This window comes from Phaseolus vulgaris, chromosome 3, assembly GCF_051622355.1.
Source record: "Phaseolus vulgaris cultivar YP4 chromosome 3, ASM5162235v1, whole genome shotgun sequence".
Taxonomy (NCBI): domain Eukaryota; kingdom Viridiplantae; phylum Streptophyta; class Magnoliopsida; order Fabales; family Fabaceae; genus Phaseolus; species Phaseolus vulgaris.
In genome coordinates this window covers 44,679,678-44,705,005 of record NC_143500.1, presented here as the reverse complement: position 1 = coordinate 44,705,005, position 25,328 = coordinate 44,679,678, and the positions used below count along the sequence as shown (strand labels likewise).

At 29.9% G+C, this 25,328-nt stretch overlaps 3 protein-coding genes across 7 annotated transcripts; 1 reads left to right on the top strand and 2 right to left on the bottom strand.

The window, feature by feature from the left end:
* The first annotated feature begins 1,806 nt into the window (after positions 1 to 1,806).
* LOC137807937 (BTB/POZ and TAZ domain-containing protein 1) lies at positions 1,807 to 5,492 on the top strand. The gene is made up of 5 exons (XM_068608798.2): positions 1,807 to 1,998; positions 2,090 to 2,223; positions 2,308 to 2,611; positions 2,702 to 3,021; positions 5,175 to 5,492. Exons 1-5 carry the CDS (start codon positions 1,882 to 1,884, stop codon positions 5,353 to 5,355), a joined length of 1,056 nt encoding a protein of 351 aa, XP_068464899.1. The 5' UTR covers positions 1,807 to 1,881; the 3' UTR covers positions 5,356 to 5,492.
* An 8,448-nt stretch (positions 5,493 to 13,940) lies between these two features.
* Positions 13,941 to 15,825, bottom strand: LOC137807936 (vignain). The gene is made up of 4 exons (XM_068608797.2): positions 15,325 to 15,825; positions 14,762 to 14,994; positions 14,535 to 14,675; positions 13,941 to 14,399 (listed from the first exon to the last, which is right to left on the bottom strand). The coding sequence occupies exons 1-4, from the start codon at positions 15,770 to 15,772 to the stop codon at positions 14,139 to 14,141; spliced, it is 1,083 nt and encodes a 360-aa protein (XP_068464898.1). The 5' UTR covers positions 15,773 to 15,825; the 3' UTR covers positions 13,941 to 14,138.
* A 1,805-nt stretch (positions 15,826 to 17,630) lies between these two features.
* Positions 17,631 to 21,510, bottom strand: LOC137807934 (Transducin/WD40 repeat-like superfamily protein). Of its 5 annotated transcripts, none has more exons than XR_011080615.2 (6): positions 21,294 to 21,502; positions 20,548 to 20,734; positions 20,069 to 20,250; positions 19,788 to 19,983; positions 18,244 to 19,407; positions 17,631 to 17,993 (listed from the first exon to the last, which is right to left on the bottom strand). XR_011080615.2 is itself a non-coding variant. In XM_068608794.2 (5 exons), the coding sequence occupies exons 2-5, from the start codon at positions 20,689 to 20,691 to the stop codon at positions 18,385 to 18,387; spliced, it is 1,545 nt and encodes a 514-aa protein (XP_068464895.1). In that variant the 5' UTR covers positions 20,692 to 20,734; positions 21,294 to 21,510; the 3' UTR covers positions 18,111 to 18,384. The 5 variants fall into 5 exon arrangements, 3 of the variants coding, with proteins under 3 accessions (XP_068464895.1, XP_068464896.1, XP_068464897.1); XR_016519187.1 differs by having other exon boundaries at positions 17,631 to 17,990; XM_068608794.2 differs by lacking the exon at positions 17,631 to 17,993 and having other exon boundaries at positions 18,111 to 19,407; positions 21,294 to 21,510.
* Positions 21,511 to 25,328: the final 3,818 nt, after the last annotated feature.

The window sequence follows — 25,328 nt, the reverse complement described above, 5'->3', positions numbered from 1 at the left end:
TTTTTAATAAAATACAATCATAGTTGACTATCCGAATATCAAACTATACACCAACAATATCTCCCATGTCTAAATACCCAAAGAAAATAATAAAAAAAAAGAAATGAAACCCCTTACAAAAAATAGCCAATTACATAATTACATGATTAAAAATATAATTAGTTAAATTTAATCATCATTGTGCTAACTCTTCAAATAACTTATAATTACAAGATTATCTTAATTATTCTTCAAACATAAAAGAGAATTTAAGGAAACTTGAGTTTTAAAAAATAATTTTTTTATCAAAATAAAAATCAACATATATGTATAATTTATTTATATTTTATTTTTTATTCATTAAAATTTATTTAAGAAAACTTGGCTGATAAATACAAAAATAATTGAAATTATTTAATAAATTATAAATAAAATGAAAATGTTTTCGAAAATGGTTTGATTCATTGTACTACTCTCCACTCACTTTTTCTTGAATACTCTTTTAACTTTTATTTTTTTATATTTTTATTCATATTTATTATTTCTATCTAGTGTATTTTTTTTATCCAACCCATTAGACACGACACTTAATTTTATCAACTCATTTATAAAAAAGGATTTTTTTTTTATTTGGTATGCATGCAAGCAAGGAAAAAAATGTTATTGTTCTTGTATAGGATTAGAAATGTTTTTTTGTTTACGTCATTAATACTTTTTAGACTCTTCGATTTGTTATTTAATATGTTTCGATTTTCGACTTTTAGTTTTAATCGGGATACCTATTAAAGGTTTTTTACGCTCGAATCAGTACTTGATAGTTAAGAAAAACAAATGCTATTAAATTTTTATATTTGTTTTTTCCATAGAGTTAGATGAACTTTTATGTTAATGACTCTTAGTTAATATGAATTACCGAGTTAATTTAAGTATTAGATAAATATTGTGTAGATAATAATTATGACATTTAATTTCCTTATATGATAATCTACCTTTTCGAGACATGCTCGATTGGCTTGACCTTGCATGTCTCAACCATGCATTCTGTGACGACCATGTACAATACACACATATATATATATATATATATATATATATATATATATATATATATATATATATAAAGTTAAATATCTGTCTTCGTATGAACTTTGAAAAGAAAAAAAGAACAGGATAAAAACTAAACAGGTGAAAAATATAAAAGGATTTTTATTCATCAAAATTTTAAACTTGATTTTAAGCTCTTAAAATCATGACAGTTTATAATATTAGATTTTACAAATGCTTTTGTCATTTTTTACATTTTTAACAATTTTATGGTTCGTTGTACAAATAAATAATTTTTAGAAAAAATATAAAATAAAAGCATGGATACAAATATATACAAAAATTAAAATATATTTAAGTATTTATCATATATTTTTAGAGGTGTATCTGTTTTTAAACAGTAAGAGAATTTAAAAAGAATCTTATTTGTTTTTCTTTCTTTCCTGTATGTTTACTTCCTTAACTAAAAGTGTTGTTTGGATTCTGTTTATCACAGTGATGAATTGATCATAATGGATGTTTTTGTTTTGGAAATATGAGCATAATAGAATAAGGTAAGAAACGAAACTTGGAAGGAGTGTGAGAGACAGATAGAGTAGAAGAAAGGTAACAAATGACAGCTTTATTTACTGGTGGGAACTGTAGGCGGTGGAAAAATAATGGCGCGTGTGAGAGAAATCAGAAACCAACGAGCCACGTCACTCTTGCCCACAAGATGTTTCCGCGTCAGCCCCTACCTAATCCCTCTCACTTTTCATCTATATATATACACACTTCACATTCATCCCCCCATCTCTGCTTCATTCTTTTCCCCAACTTCCCACATTCCTTTCTTCTCACATTCTTCTCTTCCTTTCCATGGCTCCCAAAACAACCGTATCCACCAACTACCAAACCACCCGGGTCTTACCCGAACCCGATGTCTTCATACACTGTTCCCAAGGAACACGCATTCCAGCCCACGCTGCCGTTCTGGTTTGTCTTCAATTTCTAATATTCCCCTCTTGTTGCAACTTTCTCTTCTCATTGCTCTGTTTTAATCACCTTTTTTTTTTATCCTGAACAGGCTTCGGTGTCGCCGGTTTTGGAGAACTTCATCGATCGGCCACGTAAGCATCGGAGTTCGGAGAAAATAATCCAAATCCAGGGCGTCCCTTGCGACGCCGTCATCGCCTTCGTCGGATTCCTCTACTCCTCCAGGTAACTACTATATACAAGCACAGATTAGTATCTTCTATATTGATTCGATTGGATTCTGTAAAATGACGGAGATGCCCCCCGCAGGTGCACGGAGGAGGCGATGGACAAGTACGGGATGCACCTGCTCGCATTGTCGCACGTCTACCTGGTGCCGCAGCTGAAACAGAGATGCATCAAGGGTTTGACCCAGCGCTTGACCACAGAGAACGTGGTGGACGTGCTGCAACTCGCGCGCCTCTGCGACGCACCGGATCTCCACCTCCGCTGCATGAAGCTCCTCACCTATAACTTCAAAGCGGTGGAGGCAACGGAGGGGTGGAAGTTCCTCGTCAAACACGATCCCTGGCTCGAACTCGACATTCTCAGCTTCATCGACGAACACGAAACGGTAATTGATTAATTAACAAATTCTGAAATCTCATGAATTAGTGAATTGGTTATTTATGGATTGGGAATGAAAAGTGGTGGTTGATGACAGAGGAAGAAGAAATCGAGGAGGTATAGGATGGAGCAGGGTCTGTACGGGGAACTGAGCGAGGCGATGGAGTGTCTGGAACACATATGCGCGGAGGGGTGCACGCACGTTGGACCCCATGATGCGGAGGTGAAGAAAGAGAGGAGGCCCTGTGGCAAATTCTCCACGTGTGAAGGGCTTCAGGTTCTGATCCGCCACTTTGCCACGTGCGAGAAGAAGATGGGCGGTGGCTGCGTCCGCTGCAAACGGATGTGGCAACTCTTTCGACTTCATTCCTACGTTTGTCACCAAACAGATCTCTCCTGCAAGGTTCCTTTCTGCAGGTACTTTCCAATTTGAAATTGAATTCTACACTCGTGTTTTCTTTGCGAATACAATATAGAAATTATTCAAGTCACGAGGTATATTATTTTACATATAATTAATATATATTTAATTATGGTCTTTTATGACTTTTCTTAATCATGGGATTTAAGGGAAGAAAAAGTATTGGTCCAGACTTTTCTTGTGGTCCTTTTTCTTACCAAAAGGTAGTTTTTCCCCCAAATAAATGGTTTTCTTTACTGGCGAAAAGAGACAGAAAAAGGAAGTTTATAACATTACTATTTTATAACGAAACACTTATATTTTTTGAAGACAATGTTTCCATCATGTTATATTTCTGTAAGATTTTTTTTTTTTTTTTGTGTAAAAGATTTACTTTAATTTTTTTTTATATAATTTTCTATTCTCACTATCTCTAAACAAACGATGTCTTGATGAATAAGAGATTTGAACGTGGAATTGAGATAGGGTTTGAGAACCAGTTTTTATTTTTTTTCTTATTCAATTCATATTCTGATTGAGTTGTGCGCCTGCCGGTTTCACACGGTATAAATTTCTCCGCTTTTCATTTTGCTAACAATTAAAGGGGTGTTTGTTATTATCAGTAGTAGTGTTATTTATATATTTATTTATTTTTCATTTTTTTTAATATTTCTACATGTTTAAAAAATTATATTTATTAATTTCCTTACAAATCTTTTAAAACAAGACACAAATTGAAAAAAAAATGTTTGTTGAAGCAATTTTCCACTGAAGAACAGTTAGTTGGTATGGGAATTGTTTAAAATGAAATTGAAATTGTTGATGTAAGTTTTTGGATCAGGACAGAGGAAAATAATATCAATTACTTAAAATATGTATCGATTAAAAATAATAAAATATCTTTTTGGCACTTCTTATTTCACCTTCTTTTACTTAACAACTACTTTTTACAATAAATATTACATTATATTAAAATAAAATAAATAAATATTATAATAAAATTTGTATTACCCTTAAAAATAACGGGACAATAGATCCACATTATAAATTTTTAATGTATGTTAAGGAGTAATTTACTATTACTGGAGTTGTCCTAAACACTTTTGTTCCATGCACACTAAAGTAGTTTTACAGGACTAGTTTTATTATTTCATAATAGATCGGAGAATAGAGCTGAGACTAATTAGAGGAAGGTGGACTCAATCTACAAAGATTGAGAATTAGTTTTGTTGGTTTTTGAAGTTTGTGTGATGAATTCATGATTTGGGCTGCGCTGCAGAAGTTCCACATTATTATGATGATAAGTTTGAAAATTGATGTGTGGCTTGTAGGAAATAGACTGTTTAGCAAAGGGGAGCACAAATCGTTTTCGTTGAGAAATAATATAATGCGGTTGTGATTCCCTTGTCCAGTTTCTTAATTATTGGAGTTGCGATCCCATGGTGAATTGCTTTCTGTTCATCGATGATTGCTTTTGGTGTGTTTCTGGTCTGTTCTTGATGTTTTTCAGGGATATATGTATTTGGCTGGGTCGCGTCTTTATTCCATAGGTCCATCGTAGTTGTCATCTATTCATCCTTTATCAGCCTGCCAGTCTTCACCACCACCAGTTACTTCCCAGTGGTGTCCTACACACGGCTCTAATACATTTCATAAAATCAATATACCAACGTGGTGTGAAGTTATTATTAGATTTTCCTTCCATTTCCATACTCCCATTAAGGATCACAGGTCAAATCATCACAAACATACATCAAGGATGGGACCCCCTCCTATAAAAAATATCTGTGGTTGGTGATATGATATCGAATTATTAATTTTACACCCCCTTTCTTTATTATAAAAAAGAAAAACAGAGTACCAAGCCACTCACATTTATCATTCACTCATCCAATTAATTGTTGTTAGCTTTACAGATCAACCATCATTAATCACACCCTCAAATTGTCATGTTTATCTTATGAAATAGCATTGCTCTTATCAAGTTGAAGTTGTCTAATAAAACGGCTATTAAGTTAGTAGTGCACCCCAAGTCCATGTCATCTCCTTGAGTTTCTTCTAATCTTGTGATGATTGCATTGTCTTATCTATTATTTCTAAACAGCTCAGTGCCTTAGCGGTCTCACTCTCGGGTAACTCCTAACATTACTGTTTTGGGTGAATGTGACAGGCAATTTCAATTGAAAATGCAGCAAGAGAAAAGAAAGGACGATGCTAAATGGAAACTTCTAGCGAGGAAGGTGACCTCAGCCAAAGTCCTGTCTTCCCTGTCTCTTCCAAAGAGGAAGCGAGATGAGGAGATCGGAGGCACAATAAACAATCCCGGGATTAGAAGCTTTAAATTACTATGAATATTATAGTGATGTACTGTAGGACAGTGTTGTCCTGTTCATAGGGAAGTTTCTCTTCTGTGTAAAGCAGGGTTTTGGACTGTGTGAACTTCTTGTACCTGGCTCTTTACTAAAGGAAATGTTAGATTTAATAGTAACCTTTGTTTCTCTGAACGTTACATTTGGGATTTCTCATCAGATTTTGCTATCACGCTAAGCTAGTGTTGGATTTCAAACTATTTGAAAAGATGAATGGGCTACTTATTAATTTATAAATTGTTTTGATCACCATAAAAAATATTTAGTAACTATTTTAAAGTAATTTATTTTGAAAATTTTGAGCTTAGAAACTATAAATTATTTAATTTTTGATTGAACCCAAACGTAAAAAGTTGAAATAAGAAAGGACGTGACAAAGTTTAAACAACAAAAAATAAAATATTAAAAAACCTAAAAGGAAATAATTTTTATATTTTAAACTTTCTTCGCAATAGATTTATAAGAATCTTTGATACATAATATAATTAAGCATATTGCACATATTAATAAAAAACATATTACATATTATGCTTAAAACATAATTAATTATGCGTCAACTTTGAAAAAATAATTCTACTACATTACAATAGTCATTTGTTGATTTGTTAATTAAATAATCTCTATGATTATTAATAATTAAATATTTATTTTTAATTTTATTAATAATATTATTTTTATATACTTTTTCTTATTATAATTTATACTATTATTTATTATTATTATATAATATATTTTTTTTATTATAAACAGTTATATTTATTTTTATTAATATTATTAAGTATATTTATTATAGAAATATATTTAATATTTAATATTATTATTTTAATTTATTTTTAACATTATTTATATTATATTATAAATTAACTGATTATATGTTATGTATAGTCGATTATACTTAAGATATAATTAATTATAATTTCTTTCTTTTGCAGTCTTTTTTATCCACTAATTACCATTTCATAGTTTTGATGAACACTATAGTTAGTCATGAATGTGAAAATCAAAACACATTGAAAGCTATGTACACTCGGATTATTTTGGTCTTATTTTTTTCGCTCATGTAAGCGAAAATGTGAAAATCATAATTTCTCTCTTTTATATATTTTCATCTCCACGCACACAACCTATGTCTCCCACAAGTCCATTTATCTATAACCGTGGAAACAAATACAACTTAATAGATAAATTTCATCACATTATATATAACTAAATCTAATTAATATTTCAAATCTCGTTATAAAATTAAATATATAGCATTAATTAATTAAAGATGACATAAACTCTCAAAATTCACAAAAATTAGATTTCTTTTTTAACATTTAAAACAATAAAGAGATAAATAACTACATTTCTTTTTCACGTTTTGTTTTGTTTGCTCCTTTTCTTTCTTTTTTTTATGAATTTTACTTTTGAATATGAAAGGGAGGCTAAAGGTTAACATGATTGATTATTGGAAGGGTTGGAGGAAGTTAAACATATGTTGGGACAGCATGATTGGTGCAGAAGAAGAAACAGTAGGTAGAATAAAAGAGAGAGAACAGAAAAGTGTTAATGATGATTAGAGTCCTCAAAATGTGGAAGTAAAGAAAGACATTGGTAGCATGAAATAGGCACGTGTAAAGCAAAAGGAAGCTATTGAGGCGTTAGTGATGTCTTTCAGGAACCCATTGACCAAGCAACACTACATTTGCTTTAATCTGTGACCATTGTCCCAGACAAAGTTAAGTGCAGAAGTTCCAATGGAGAGGCATCGCCGAAAGAACAGTATTCACTACTTGGGTACTATGTTGGTGGCGATTTGGGTTTATGGAAAAAGAAGGGTAAGGTACACAGAGGGTCGTAAGATGTGGGGTAGTGGTGTACGTGATGAGAGTTAAAGTGAAAGCAGGGCTACAAAGGTGTCAATTTCAACCCAAGCAAACTATCATAAAATAACAATATGATTTGTGTTATACAAAAATTAATTTAATATTATAGTATATGAATAAAAAACAAATTTAATCATTATAATTTCAGTATTTAGCATGAGCATATATACTTTAAATTCAAATAGTTCAAACTCATGTGAGTATTTATTAAAATATAATTCATAAATAACTTATCAAAATTAAAATATTATTAAAATAATCTGTTATATAATAAAAAATTTATTAAAAATTTCAACACACTAAATTTATAATTGTGGAACAAAACAAAATAACAAAACATAAAAAATAATTGATGTTGCTGTCAATGGTCAAGATAATAACAAAATCAACAACATAGTAGGAAAATGGGACAAAGCGTCTTGAGGTGAGTTGATGTTTCATGTGCCTCAAACCTCAAATATTTATGCAGAATTATCCTAATTTATTTAGTACAGTTGAAACTATCCATCCAATTTAAAATGTATGATTTATTTTATTACTTTTTTTTATCTATTTTAAAACTATCTATTGTTTTTTCAACTAAATACATATACATTTTAATTTATATTATTTTATCTATTTTACTGTACTTATTTGAATTTTACCTATATTTATCTTCTTAATCAAACACATATATTCTTGCTTTTTCAAGTTCATTGACTCACTTTGAGTGACTATTTTAGATGTTCTCTAGCAGCTTTCTAAAGTAATTACTGAAATAACTTTTTATCAATTTTTTAAAATTGTGAGATATAGTATATTAACATAAAAATTGTTACTATATAAGATATATAATATGGTTAAATGAAACAATAATATAGTAAATACTAAAAGGATATCAATCACATTTAGTATTTTCAGACATTAGATTAAGTACGCATTAGAGTAATAATCGCACTATTAAACACTAATCAATTTAAGATTGATTACACATATAATTAAAACTTATATAAGTAAAAAATATTTATTATAAATAAGGGAAGATATACATTACTAATTAATTACATATTCATTGTATCACTTGAATATCAACTAATTTTACTTCATACAACAAAAGAAGAAATATTGTACTCAGAAGGACACGTTCCGGTTTTGTTAAGTTCGTCGATATTGTAATACGGAAAGAAAAAAAGATAAGAGAAGAAAAAACAAATAATACTATTAAGTTTAATTTGATTGAAAGGAAAAAGTTTATAAAAATAATAAAATTTATAGATTCTTTCATTTATTTATTCCCAGTTTAAATTAAATATATTTTTTTTATCTTATTTTCTTTTGTTTCTGTCAAATTTAGAATGTATGTAGTCAATTTCGTTTTCTCCAATCGAGTTAATATATTCAAAATATAGCAAATAGTAAAGAAAGAAAAAGTCATATTTGACACTATTATTTAATAGATATATCTATTTTATAATTAATTTTTTTAATAAAATATTATATTATAATAAAATAATGGATGATGATATTTTCACACTCTTCTCCACATTACATTAAAAAAAATATTAATATTTGTAATAAAAAAATTATATAACATATTAAAATAATTTTTAAAATTTAAAAAATTATAAATAATTAAAATATTAATATGTATTGAGTTGTAGGTGTGAAAGAAATTATTTCGTTTCTCCTTATATCAAGGCATGCGGCACCTTTTGACTAAGAAAAATGTTTCTTCCATACTCTTTCAAAAAAATTATATTCCTTTAACAATTCCCTTTAATAATATAACAATATATATTAAAATTTTAAATTAAAAAATTAAAATAAATATTATTAAAGTATTATTCTTCAAGATGTCAAGTGTATCTTGGGTGAATATTAAAGTATTGTCACCCTTGACATAATATGATCAAAAGAATAATTTGAGGGATGCTAACAAGTAACACGTGTGGTATGAAGTTGGATAAGAAATTAAAAAAAAAAACATGTTTTAATAGAAAAAAGGTATTAGTATAATTTTTTTGTGTATTTTGTATTTTCTTATAAATGTAACTTTTGTTAAAAAATATTGGTATTCTTTTATAACAGAATTCTGGTTGGAAGACTATAATTATCACACCATTAAACATTTAGGATGATTTTGATATCACAAAAGGTTTCAGTTTCTTAGGAATTTGAACGTGTATTAAGAAGAAGTTAATTTTAAGGTTAATTTAATTTTATACAATCAACTTATAAAATTAGGTTTGAATCTATTTATATAATGTAAGGTTTTATTTCGCAATCTGCATCTACATATTTTTAAATTTTCAAAAATAATAAATAATATATTATGGAAAAGCATATTCAGAAAACATTACTGTGTTTCATAAATAAAAATAATAAAATTTAAAAATAAAATTTCATTTTTTTGAATGTTCTAACGCATTGTATGTTTGGAGTTGGGTTTGACAAATTTTTCTAACTTCTCATTTCTCTAATAAGGATGATCTACTTTCTTTTATTAAGAGTGATGGTAGTCCTTTGGTTAAATTGATTAAGCTTGCGGTGATAACCTTTTCTATATGGATGATATGATGTATGAGGAATTATGCTAGATTTCAGGATAAGATTGAGGTTTCTAAGGCTATTTCGATAATTAAAGATTTAACTTGTCTAGTGTGAAATTCGTTTAAAGCTTCAATGAAGAATGATATGTTGGACTTCAACGTGATTAAGTTTTTCGGTATTAAGACTCGTAGTGGTAAAGTTGTTCGTCCTCTTCCTATTATATGGGAATTTCCTTCACCAGGTTGGGTTAAAATTAATACTAATGGGGCTGCTAGGGGGTATCCTGGTCTTGCTACTTGTGAAGGTATTTTTCGTGGGAGTATGGGAGAATTTATTGGTGCTTTTTTAGCGTTTCTTGAAGTTCAGTTTGCTTTGGTTGCTGAGTTTTATGGAGTTATAGATGCTATGGAGGAAGCTCAAAAAAATGGGACTTACTAATGTCTGACTTGAATGTGATTCTGTCTTAGTTTGTGTTGCGTTTACTGTTATGACTAATGTTCCGTGGATGCTTCAGAATCGATGGAATACTTGTCTTAATTTTTGTGGGACAATCAGATTTAGGGTAACTCATATTTTTCGTGAAGGGAATGCGTGTGCTGATAAGTTGACTAATTTAGAATTTATTCATAGAGAATTATTTCATTGGTATAATAGACTCCCAACTAGTCTGTTCTTAGAATTCTTTATGAATAGGTATAATCTACCTATGTATAGTTTTTGTTAACATATGGGTTTTGATCTAGTCCCCCATATTTTTGTATTTTCTTTCCTTTTTCTTTTTTTTTAATATTTTTTTTCAAAAAAATAAAAAATAAAAATCCCATTTCGAAAAAGTAATTCTAGAACACAAAATATAAAGTTTTGAAAACATATTCCACAAAAGGGGATCCAATATGTATTTTTATCCGTATCCCATTTTATTTAAAGGCATTTTTGTCATTTTACTATGAAAGAGGGTGCTGGTTCAAATTTAATATGGTGCAATAACTAATTGTCTACTATGACTTATTATTAGTGGTACGATAGATAGCGAGTGACCTGATAAGCTTAACAAACTTCTCTTGCTATGATATACTCTAAATGACTTTGATACCATATTAAGAAATGAACTTTAAACCTAACTCAATCTTATAAAATTAACTTACAAATAAATTATGCACCCACTTATATACTATAAAATAATATTGTTGAAAAATGATTTTTTAGTAAAATATTTTAATCTTGGATATGAGAGTCTAAATTTTAAATCCAAATAATTTTTTTTAATGAAAAACACCATGTTATTATTATTAAATCATTTTGCATGACCGTGACATAAAGATTTTAGAAAATTAACTTTATATTTTGATTTAAGAAAAGTTGTATAAATATGTTTAATAATAATAATAATACAGAGGTAAGAGGTTTGTTAATAATACTTATATAATAAAATAAATTTACTATGATAAAAAAATCTATAATAAATTTCTACACTAATATTGCTTTTAGTATGTAATTGGGTTAAATCAAATTCAGGGATTTTAAAATTTATGTAGTAGATACTCTTAGTAAATTTAGTTGGTTAAACCAAATTCAACCCAATAGCTTTTAGTTTTAAAGGGGCTTTTAATCTTACCAAATAACATATAGCTTCTGCTAATTTTTTTTCTTTAAATTGAAATCTTCTTTTAAATTAATCCCGCTTCAATTATATTGTTAATTTTATTGATAGAGTTTGATATTAATATGCTACCAATTAAAGTGTATTGGATTGTATTCAAGATTTATCTTAAACATATATTATGTGATCACCATTTTTATCATAGATGAAATGCAACAAATATTCCTTGTTTAAATATTAAAGTCAATATTCTGAAAATCAACATTATCATTGACACAATGAATACATTCGGTCAATAGTTAAATGTTTGGGTTAAAGTAATTTATAATAAAATAAATAAAAATTAAATTATATGTATCTCACATAATTATGCAAAAACAATAAGTAAACTTTAGCACAATGTAATTTGAGAGTTTAAATTTCAAAATATTATCATAATATGACTAATATTTAAAATATAAGTTTTAATAATATAAACTCTTTATATATATATATATATATATATATATATATATATATATATATATATATATACTAGTAGGAAAAAAATACTCCGTGTCTCTATGTATATTTAAAAAAATATAAATAGTAATGGTTATATAAAAATTATTAAATAATTTCATAAAAATATGGATGATTTCTAATATTGTCACATTAAAGTAAGCGTATTTTTTTAGTATTTGAACAGTGTTTTTTTTTTAATTTTAAACTATAATTTAAAAAATAAAAAAATAATATATATATATATATATATATATATATATATATATATATATATATATATATATATATATATATATATATATATATAAAATCAAATTGGACGTCTATCGCCAGTTAAAATGTTATTTTTTTCGACCCAATTTGTATAATCCCATTGATTTAGGTTTCAGAACAATTAATAATTAAATATAATTTAATTTAGTGATTAAAACTAATTAGTTATTATATTTATTAAATTTGATATTATTTTTTAAACTAAAAATTATTTAAAATAATTTATATTATTAATAAATATTTATAAAATATTTTTAAAAATTGTATCTCATTTTGTTATAAAACAATTTTTAAATGATTAATCTCTTTGATTGCAAAAAAAAAAAAAAAAAAAATCTACCCAAGGGGAAAAACTAGTTGAAAGTGAATTTTCTTTTTCCGAACATGCTCAAAGTTGAGTACAGTGAAGAATATGTAATTAATGTTTTACATGATAGCCAATCATAACTTTAAATCTTATTATTTTTCCATATTTTATCAAGTGAATATTTATTAAGTTTTCTTAAATTAAGTGTTTAACAATTAATTATTTAATTAAATTAAATTTTAAATACCTAATAAATTTGGATATGTTAAATTAAGTTTTTATTAAAAATATTATTTGATGGAGTACTAAAAAATTTATTAAATTTCTATATTTTAATTTTCTCATTAATTGAATGACATAACTTATTTTTCTTCACTTGTTGTTTGATAAACTACAAAAATAATATAAAATAATATTGTGAATGTTAATAACAAATAATTTTTATTATTTTAATTTAATTAAAAATGTGTTGATAACAAATACTACTCTTATAACTTTCATGTCATTATTTATAATGACCAATTACTAATTCTATTATTAAGGTAGATAAGGTGAGAGTAACATTAAAAAATATGAAGTAAAAATCAATTTTAGAAATGAAAAATAATTAGTTGTTATAGAAATCATTTTAGATATAATTTTTTATTTATTTTTAAATTAGTTTTTATTATTTTTAAATGGTTGGTATCTAATTAGCAATCAAGATTTTTGCCAGCAAATTTAGAATATAAATAATTGATAGTTAAAACCTTAATTTTTAATTAGATATCAAGTTAGAAACTATTTAATAATAATAAAAACTGCTTTAGAAAAAAAAAATTTAATCTATAAAATAATTTATAATTTAGTTAATATAAAAATTAAATATTTTTTTTAAAATTAATTTTTATTTCATGATTTAATTATAATAGTGTAAGTTGTTATCTAACATATTCTTAATTAAAGCAATCCCACTTTATTTTCGAGATTGCAAATTGGAAAGTAATTAATATGAGAAAAGCTTACCACTTTTCAGCTACACTGTTACGCTTACGCGTTTCTTTTGGGTTTTTAAAACTTTTGAATTAGGGTATTTCTTCCTGCACCTCTACATTTTTCTTCCTGCACTCCTACATTCTTCAAAAATATCAAAATTATCTTTTACAGTTTTAGATAATAGTAATTCCATAAACAAAGAATATTTCTGGAATAGAAATTTGAGAAGACAAAAAATCATTTAGGAATATTTTTTCCAGAACACTTTTATTTTGATTCTGGATTTATAAATCCGAAATTCATAAAATATGATCCAGAAAAGACGTGAAATATTTTGAAAAGAACAATCCGAAAGTCATTTTTTAAAGGGAACAAAACAGTCTTTTCGGAAAGTTATAGGGTGCCGGAAGAAATTTGTAGAGGTGCAGGAAGAAGTTGCCTTTGAATTATTGAGAAAAACTTGAGAATACGAAAAGAGAAAAAAGACTATCTATTATTTTACATCGTGATCTAATAATAAATATTACTAATAATTTATATATTTCTATGTCACACAAACAACTTGGATGGATAATTAGGAATAGAAATATTACAAGTGTAGGAATAGAAACAACCTCACTTATATATGTATTAGCATTATCTTGATTCATTAAATTATTTTATTTTATTCTCCCTTAATAAAATTAAACAACAATCATGAAGAAATGATTTAAAGCTCGTCCTTAAGAAATGAAGATTCTTCCATTGATTTGGAGGACTTTTTGATTGGATAGGAAGCCTCCATTGCTATGCCACAGAGACCTTTGTGGTCAAATACGCTCCTTTGCATTCTAATGTAACCTTTTTCTCCCCATTCAGATCCCCATGAGTTCTTCACTGTCCAATATTTGGTTCCATCTTGAGTTGTTCCATACCCCACAATTGCTACACCATGATTCAGACCAGTGCCACACAAACCCGTAAATACTCCCTGTAGATAATTATGAAACCTTAAAAGTGAAGTTGTTTAAAAGAGAAACCTTAAAAAAATGATCAGACAGGTTTTTTGATAAACTGGTGATTAACAAAAAAATAAGTAAAAATGTTTTTAGAATTTAGAGTTCACCTCTGAGTAGAACTGGAAGCCAAATCCGCCAGCATCAATGGCTACTGATACAGGTTGATGGGCAACAGCTTTGAGCAATGCAGCTTCATTGTTCACGGGGACAGTATCATATCCATCAATTGACACTGCAGGTTTCTTCACCTGTAGTGTGATTTTTTTTCATCTTAAAATTCCTTATCAATAAAGTAAATCAGATTATAATAAGCACAAAAAATATGACTGTGCACCTTTGATGCATCACAAGTTCCATCTCTTGCTTCATAAGGGTAATTGGTTTCTGTAGTAATGCCATGTTGTTTGATAAAATCGAATGCACTTTCCATTAACCCACCTTGGCAACCTTCATTCTCTTTAGTGTCACAATCTACCAGTTCTTGCTCAGACAATGACACTAGCTTATGTGTCTTGATCTGGTTAAGACCTTCAACAGCTACAACAGTTGAAAAGGCCCAACAACTACCTTTAACAAGACATTAAAAAACAACAGGACATTATTACAACTTGCTCAAAACAAAGAAAGTGTTTGGTGTACCTCAGGCAAAACAATTTTTATTCATTTGAACCTAATCTTAGCTAGCAAGAGATTTATGATAAAAGAAAGAAAAATTATGTATTGAACCTAAATTGGTTTATATCAGTACCCTAAAACAAACAAAGATAATGTCAACCTTCTATTTGTCACCTTAAAGAAACATGCAGAAAGTTAAGAAGATTTTGGCAAATAAAAGTGACCCTTCTAATCGTTGGTTTCTCATTTTAGTGAAGCTAAATAGAATCGAAGTGACTTTACCACATTTGCCTTGATCCTTTACATCAGTAACAGCACCTTTCTTCCTCCAATCCACCGAAGGAGGAACCCTGTCAACGTTCTCATACATGAAAGAACCATTCCCACGTGGCATGCCTCGAAACATTCTGTGGTGACTCACCTTGGAGTTAGCATAGATGCTCCTGAATTCATGGTTGGTCATGTCAGCAAACCTGTTCAACTTCAGCTTGTAAGGCTTATCCATTTTATTCGTATTGTGGATATTCATCACATTGGCTCTGAACACGTTGAAGCGCTTCTGCTTCTCATCGAAGCTTCGTGAAACCGTGTGGTGGCTCCTCCATCTCTCGTACAAATCCCACAACCCTTCCTCGGATTCTAGCTCCTTCTCGTTGAAATCAAAGCTCTCAACCATTCCAAGAACAAAAGCAAACAATAAAACACCCCAAAATATATTTTTCATTTCCATATTGCTTTGCTCAATGTTATCAATGCAAATGGAAGATGTGAAAAAGAGAGACCAAGGAGATGCTTTATATAGAGAAAGTAAAACCAATCAGGCAGAAAAAAAAGAGGTTACTTAAGGGCATCAACTATCAATAATGACGAACATGCAAGGCTGTTATAGTGACATTAATTTAATTATTATTTTTGTATATTTCTTAGATTTTATGTAATGGAAGCAAACTCAAGAGATATTTATCTTATTGGGGCAAAAATAATTTGGGAGATTAGTTCTAAATTTAAAGCTTTTTGTAAAACTGCTATATATTGTGTGTTTGAAGGATCATATTTCGGTTGCATACAGATCACGGTATTACCTTAATAATAGAGAATGATGGTGGAAAATGAGAGCATGGGTTGCTTCTGGTTTTGAGACACTGTCCTTGTAGCATCAAGGGGAGTGGAACGTAAGTAGCTTACGCGATCGCTTGTGAAAGTAGTGCAGTTCCACATGTACAAACTCAAACAAATTTGAAGTGCAATCAGTTATACTTTCCAACAGCATGATTCTTTGCATTGCATGTGGAGTAACATGGTAAAACTCCATACGTTAGGGAAGGATTTTGGTAACTTTTGAAACTAAAATCGGTATATATATAGTACTTAACCATTTTATTGATGACATGTATGATATTTAAATTGGAATGTTTCAAGAATTATAATTATTGTGTGTCATCATCATCAAAAAATTCGGTGTTGTTATTTGTTAAGTACCATTTGTAAAAAAATTAAATATAATTGTTGTTAAATATGTCGTTAGTTAGTAGAGGATAGCTAATTAGAAGAACTTTGATGTCCCATTCCCATGACGGTATGTGAGATTTTTTGTGATATTCAGTGATTATCATTTGACTACAATTGTACGCGCTTGCTAATTGCTTGATGCAAAGAAATAAATTAGCGTAATTCTTTGGTCTCTAACAAATCACTTGAAAAATCACATAAAAAGAGAATGATATCCTGAAGATGCATTTTATTGTAGGCCATGTTCACCGAGCATGGTCAATTGGGTGATCATCGATTTTATGAAATGGCCAGAGACGAGTAGCGTGCGTGCCTTAGTTTATGATGTATTTAGTGAACAAAATTCAATGTTGTCTTTAGTTAACATCTGCAGACCCTGGATAATTGAAGGCCACTGTTAATAAATACAAAATCTTAGAACTAGTCGTGTTATAAAAATTGCATATACATTCCTCCTGAAACATAATTATATAAAATTGTGGCTTGTGTAGTGTGGTAAACATTACTGAGGAAAACAGTATTTTCTAAATAGGTAAATATCACCAAATAAATGTTACTTGTATATTGTAATCACATTTTATTGTAGGAACAAATTTGAATGGGTGTATAAACTTGGCTAACTATATATTATATATCCAATCAAGCTTATCTTTTACTAGATAAGTTTAGATGGATGAAACTCAACATTATGAGAATCACACCCACAAAAAACACACGCATGCACAATATGTTTGATATTTGAAGTTCATACGATCAGATTCTGTTTCCACAACATGTAAAGCTAATCTGTTTAGCACGTTACCAAACCATCATTTTGTTAGTATATGTTTTGTATTATAATAAAATGCAAAAATTTAAATAGGACACATGATAAATTCAATTTTTAACTAAAAAGTTATAATTACTTAAAGTTCTTGTTTGAAGATGTTTTATTCTCATTCTCTTCTTTCGTTTTGTAGCACAAATTTTACTATATAAGAGACCAAATAAATACTTAAAAATTTAAAAGAAAATATGAAAAGTATAAAAAATGTTAAATTATATCATGTATCTAAATAAATTAAATCGACTCCAAGAAGTAAATTAAAAACATTGATATTTTAAAAAATTGTGTTTACTTAAGTACAGAGACTATAGAGCAATCAAGCACCTTATAAAACTCAATGGAAGAAGGTGATTTTAGAAACTGAAGGTCTACTTCTACAATACCAGAGCATACATGTAAGCCTGTAGGTAACGTTATAAGTTATAAATGACAACTTGCAATCACCGGATATAGGACCAATTATCTATACATTAATGGTAGATGGATGGTAACTTCTGAACAAATTTTGCCAACTCAACATTTGTATCCAGCAGAAGGGCTTCATTCCTTCGTCACAAATTAGTCCACACAACCACTTGAGACCGAGAACCTTTTTGGACAAAATTCTTCATAACTACTTCTCAAATAAAAAAAATAAAGAAAAATGAAATTCACTTCTTGACAAACTAAATTTACTTATACACAAAGTTTCTACAAATTAACTTACGTATATAAGCTAATTTTAGCCAATAGAAAAATAAATTCTAAAGTTTATTTCTTATTTTTCTCTCCTAAAAGTTACTGTGGAGAAGTTCATCCAAATAATCCTTGAGACCAGTTTAAATGAAAGTTTGTTAAAAATAGTATATACATGGTTGATAAAATACCTTGTATGAACACAAAACAGTAACGAAGAATTGAGGCAGCCAATTGAGCAATGCCACAGCTCCTTCCTTGCATATATATATGGAAGCCTTTTTAATTTTAGTGGGGTCAAACCTGGGAGTATTCGAAGAAATGAAAGGCCATTATGTCCAGACACAAACTATCCCATTCTTGTCAGCTGAGGCCAGCGGTTTTCCAACCCCGCTCCACGTACAACCCAGAACAGAAGAAGTGTGTTCCTTGAGTGTACCGACTATATCACCTTTAGAAATTGACCAAATATAGACAGATCCATCGGCATACCCAGCAGCAACGTGATTGTCATCTGGACTAATACAGGAGCGGCTCCAGTTAGAAGCAACTCTGTTTCCCGTCGCTTTTAGTGTGCCACAAACTTCAAGAGATCGCACGTCAAACAAATTGTGCAAGTTGTCCCTTCCACTGGTCAGTACAATATTTCCATTTCGAGAAAGGGATATTGATGTGACCGCAAGTGAATGTGCAGCAACCTCGCTGAGTAGCTTTCCGCTTTGAATGTCCCATAACCGAAGATTACCATCAACATGTCCTGAAAATATGGTCTGACCATCCATGCTGAAGGAGAGAGCATTGCAGTTGCTGGGAAAAATGATTGTGTTAGTGCAGTAACCTTTCACTAGGTCCCAAACTTTTATGGTACGATCATAAGCAGCACTGACAACATGACGACTTGAAATCTTGCTCACATCAACAGCACAAACTTTATCTGTGTGGCCAGTAAGGGTATGACGGACACGGCCGGAGTTGACATCCCATACATACAAGTTGTTTGAGCTGCTTGCAGCAATGACAGATCGATTATCATGGGTGATCGTGAGATCTAATACTGAGCCAAGGCAGCCATGAAGAGTAGAAGATAAGGATCCTGTATTTGTATCCCACATTTTAACTAACCGATCCTGTCCCCCAGTGATCAGTTTACTGGAATTGTACTCAAACAACATGGAAGCACAACCACCTTCATGTGCACGAAGCCTGTATTTACATGTGGAAGGGATGCTTGACTCTAAAAAAAATTCAGCACCTTCTTCACTTTGGCGAACTATACCATCCACCTGCTGCCTTGCAAGTTGCTCTAAGCCACTGGCCTTTAGTTTCTCGACCATGTCTTCATACAGTGCGTTGGCCTAAAGTGGTAGGAACTAAATTATTAATTAAATAAGTAGCATATGCAACAGAAGTTAGCAAGTATAATCAAGGTTTTCTGAGGATTCAACCCACAAGAAACATAAACTACTAATGTAACTATCATAGTAATTCAACTCTATCATACACTGACATTTAAATAGAGAAAACACTAACAGACGAGGTTCAGATTTCAACTACCAAAAAGTTAGTTCAGAAGAACATGCAATATTGGCGTAACAACAATTAATCCGGCAATCAAACCAGCATCAGAAGAAGTTAAGGATAGGGAGAACTTGGTTCCCATAATCCAGAGAATTGTACCAATTCTATATATCTAATTCCAAAAGTTCAAACGGAAAATAAAGAAGATATTGTGTACCTCATTCAGGCGTTCAGCATCCTTCATCTTTTCCAACATCCAGCGGTCGATCAACATCTTATTTTCAGCTTCAGCTTTATTGGCTTTAGTAGTCATCTGCTGCAGTTGGGCTTTAAGTTCAGAATTCTCACTGACAATCATTTCTAGAGATTTAATCTTTTCTTCCAAGTCTTCCTTTAACTGAGAACACTCATCCCTGCAACGTTAACTTAAGTCATAATCATTTGCCACCAACTAAAAAGAAAAGAAAGAAAGGCCGTTAGAACGCATAAGAAACAAACCTCAATTCAGTCAATTCCTTTTGCAAATCAGCAACTGCATTTTCTTTCTCTTGAGCCAACGCTTTTGAAGTTCTGGACTCAGCTACTTCCACAACAAGCTGCTCAGACAGCCTAGATTGTGCTTTGTAGCATTGCTGAAGTTCCACTTGAAGATTCTCTGCTTTCTCTTTCCACTCAGAGCCCTTCAAGGACAACCATAGATACAACACTAACCTCAATAGAAGCATTCCAATTGCTAAACTGCTAGACACATACCATGATCCGGGCAACAATATAATACCAAGAGATGTAAAGGGAAGGGGGAACATTGTCAATTATCAAGACAGGTAAAATTGTACACATGAACTACTCTATTGGAACCGTTGATTGAACAAAGTTCTAAAACATGATTAGGGGAAATTGGAAACCTAAGCACCACCCCCAAATCAGGTAATTCCTAAGAAGCATGAATATTGTCAAAGCAATGATAGAGAGGGGACCTGAGAAGCGATGGGTCTAGAAAGAGCTAGAACAGCGGGACCATGAGCGGCTTCTTCAAGCAAATGGCGCTTCCGTAGTGCCTTCAAAGCATGTTTAATAGCTTCACACGCAATTTCTTCTTGCGACTTGCATGTTTTCGCCATTACTAGCACAAAAACAAAATTCAAGCACAAAACTTTTGTGTTCCTGGAAAGTTACAATGTAGAGAAAATATAAGCAGAGATTACAATTTAGGATCCGCCAAGAAAGTCCATGATTGAATGGAATAGGGACTTCGAAAAAAGTAACAATAAAATCTTTGAGGTGAATAGGAGAGACCTGGAAATAGGGTCCCACGACAAGGGGTATTTCCCCAAATCCCTACAATCAAAATTTTGGGTTGCACATGAACAGGGCCTGCCTTTTTACACACCCCTTTTTACTTATTCACTCTCCATCTTTTTTTCTATCTTTCCAAACTACCCTCCTAAACACACCCCATGAAATGTATAACTACATAATTTACAGTGACGAAGAGGATTACTATACATATGGGAGACAGACATTTGGCAAAGCACACAAACATCATTCAGCAAAAATATCCAAAATTGAGAAATCAATAACACTTGAAACCGTCTCATCAATTCAAACTCCGAACAAGGCAAAATCAAGAAATCAATCAACCGAAGATTAAGATTATCAATTAACCAAAACCGAAAACGAAATCTTAAAATTAGCATCAAAACGTAATAAAGTTGGGCCGCACCTCGTAAATTGCGTTTAGGAAATCCCCTCTTTCCTTTGAAGCAACCGACGAGTTCCTCCCTCCCCGTTCGCGGATTGAAGAGTAGGAATATGAAAAATGAAAAAGGGAGAGAATGGGCAAAGAAAAGGCATGGATTTTGGAAGAGAAGAAATAACACGCCGCAGTAGCCTCTCTCCCGGTGTGGAGGATTAGGTAGAAAGAAAAAATTCAATGAAAATTATTAGAAATTGTATTTTAAAACATAGTTTAATTATATTCCTAATTTTATTAAAATTTAATTATTTTTATATATTTTTTTAAATTATCCCTGGAAGGTTAAACGTTAGAGAACAGAAAATAAAGGGAATTAGTACAATGAAAATTATTAGAAAGTATATTTTAAAACAGAATTTGTTTATATTTTTAATTTTATAAAAAATTATTCATTTTTTATATATTATTTAATTAATCCCCTAAAAGGTTAAATATGTGAGAAGGACCCACCTAATCTAATACTAAGTTTAAGTTTATAAAATTCATCATCTTAGTTGGGATTTATTCCTTAATTTTAATATAATGATTTAAGTTTAGGATGATAATAAGGATTGGTGATGATAGACAACTATGTTAGAAAAAAGAAAAGGTAAGATGAACTGAATATTTTAATTTATAATGTTCTTTAGGCTTAAGAATATGATGCCTTATTTAATATGAGATTATACTCAATCTTTTATGTTAAGATATTTGACATCTAATTAAAATAAATATTAAGTATTATATTTAATATCTGATAGGCAAATATATTGGGTTAAGATGTTAAGTGATGATTGAAGATCTTATCTAAAATTGTTTCAATATTATCGTTGTCTATCATAAAACAGAATTTACTTAACAAAATAAGAAAAACAAATTGTTTGAAATTTGGAAAACATCTTTAATTTTGGATAACTAAGTACCAATCTCTTAAAAATTTGTGGGTTGAGTGTGAAAAAACTGAGTCTTAGAAAGACACCCCTTCACTATAGGGTTTGCCCTCATAACCACATTAAGTGCGTGACCATCAGACTTGGAATGTTCAGTGGTAGGTTCTTTTGGAACTCTGTCTAAAAGGGAAATAACACACCTTTTGCCCTCAATACGTTTTCTTTTGAGAGGGACTTCAGAAGGAGTCCTCTCGGAACTGATTACTAGGTCGACTATGATTTTTGGAGTGTTGGTTCTAACTACAACGATCTTATTCTCCTTCATCTCTTTCACGAGTTGTGTTATTTCTTTTTTTGAAAGTGTCATTTTTTAACTTGCATAAAGATTAATGTCAAGGTACATAAATATTCACAATCTTTACTATAAATACTAATCTCTACATATGTATACTTTTATATCAACTCCTTGGTATTCAAGTGTTTTATAGTGTCTAGCCTCATCTTCATCCAAGTTAGTTAATGATCTCGAGTATTAGACTGTGGGTTTGGATGTCCAATACAAGGAAAATCCTTATAATAAAGATGGTAATGGGAGGAAAGGATGCACTTTAAATAAACGCCTTCTAATAAAAGCTTAAGAGTTCCTTAGTTTACCAAAGACTTTTGCTTACTTATATCCAGTGGTTTTGAAATATCAAGTCATATTTGACCCACAAATATAAGGATTGATAATCCATGCTTTATTAACCAAGGTAAATCCTTATAATAAAGATGGTAGCGCGAGGGAATGACACACTTTAAACAAACACCTTTTGAACTCCTTATAAGAAGAGAGAAACATAAATAATTAACCCTTATCCCAAGAGTCTTTTAACCGAGTCTAAGGAGGCCTTTTTAGACGGTCAAAACTAATAAAAGTAAAAGAACATGTTGGTAGTAGGATTAATATTTTGTACCAAGCGTAAAATTTGAAAATCCCGTACGAAGACCTAAATGTTGGGGTGTAATTTTGTGGAGATACATTTAGAATCAACAAGACTTCCTTTTCAAAAGAACTCAAGGGCAGATGGATAAAATAGACATAAAATAACCCCTAATTTATGATTTTATACCTTTTACATATTTTATGATTTTTATTTGAATAAGAACGATTTATTCCCAAATATGTCTTAATTTTAGGATTCTAGAGAAAAATGGAGATGATTGGGCAAAATGATAATATACAAAGCTAAAAATGAAAAATTAGAACGCACCAACACTCACCAAAGTTCGTTCAAACTCATAACTTGCATAGTCCTAATACAAAGAAGGCACATTGTATGTACATATTGCATTATCATGAAATGTTTATGCTCTGTGTAAACAAACCCTTAAAATATAAGATTTTTTCTTTTCTCATTCTTCATTTCACAAAGTCCACATCACGATGATGCAAACAAGTGACAATGACCAAAATGAGCATGAAAATGATGTGTCGATGAAAAACATTAACAATATAAAGGTGGAACAAGACAACAGTTAGACGATAATAACATATATCTCAATTGAAACTTAGAAAGAAAACATTTATCCTTTTAGTTAGAAATATGACTTTTTTATGGTATGTTGAAGATCTCACATCGATTAGAGATTAGAACATTTCATAATTATAAGTGGGTGCAAACCTCATCTTATAAGTCTGTTTTATGGGGTTGAGTTAGACTTAAAATTCACTTCTAAATATGTATTAGAGTCCTTTCGAATTTATCATAGTGAGAGTTTGTTGGACTTATCATGCCACCCGCTAATCAGATAGTTATCAGACCACCCATAATATATAATCTCACACAAGTTAGTAGCCGTCCACTTCTTAATATGATAATTGAGTATTATATTAGTTTTTATTAATTGAGTATCTTTTTATTATATTAGTTTTATTATAAATTTATTCATTCTTATTATTCAAATATATACTAATGGATCATAAAGAAAATTATAATTATAAAAAAAACAAATAAAGTTATTAAAGTAAGAATACTTTATTTTCTAATTTCCTTATAAAAAATTTAAATTTAATATAATTATTTAGAATAAATGTTAATTTTATATTATTAAGAAGTGAACTTTATGTTTAACTCAACCTTTATAAAATCGGCTTATAAGGTAAGATTTACACTCACTTGTATACAATAAAAAAAAATTTATCTCTAGATGACGTGAGATCTCCAACACACTCCCCTCACGCCAAGATCCTCCAACTCGTGCGTGTGAATATATATTATAGATAGTCTGATAGATAATGGGTAGTTTGATAAGTCCAACAAACACTCATTAAGATATATCATGAATGACTCTAATATAATTTTTGAAGTGAGATCTCTATATATTTTTGTTGAATTTAATTTAATTTTATTATCAATATTATTTTTTATAGAAAAAAATGAAATATTATAACATCATTATTGCAACATTGTTCCGCAGTAAATCTGCATATGAACCAAGCTAGCAAAAGTAGGTCACACTTATTTTGCTAACTTGGCACCGGCTTAAGCTTGTTTTTTGGGATTAGATGAGACAGATTAAATGAAGTTTGGTGAGGCAGTGTTGTCATCATTATTTAGATGAAACAAGTAAACCTAAACGTAACATTTAAAGTTAATAACAAACCTTCTTTATTCCTACAACTTAATAGCTCTACAAAAGTTACTTACCTATACAACCTCAACTCACCATTTCTGGTAAGCTCTCCAATGGTATAGTTAAAAAAAAATATTGTATAGCCTATAAGAAATAGTTGCAGAACCCTTAAGAGAATAATTTGAAGCCAGTTTAAATAAAGTAACTACATGCTATAATTATACCACTCATAGAAATTTCCATAGAAAATATATAATATTTTGTGTTAAAAAAACTCGAATAATATTTATAATGATAAAAACATTAATCATGAATATAATTCATATAATTTTATTAGAGATTCAAACTCCTTGACAAAGAAACTTCAATACTACTGCATAGTCTAAGATGTGGAGAATTTAGGTGGTTTATTGATAATTTCGTGACAATTATTTTAATATGAAAAGATTGTAAATAACGGTTTTGGAAAGAGAAATTCATAAATGGAAAACCACTAATAAGAGAAAATTAGAGAAAA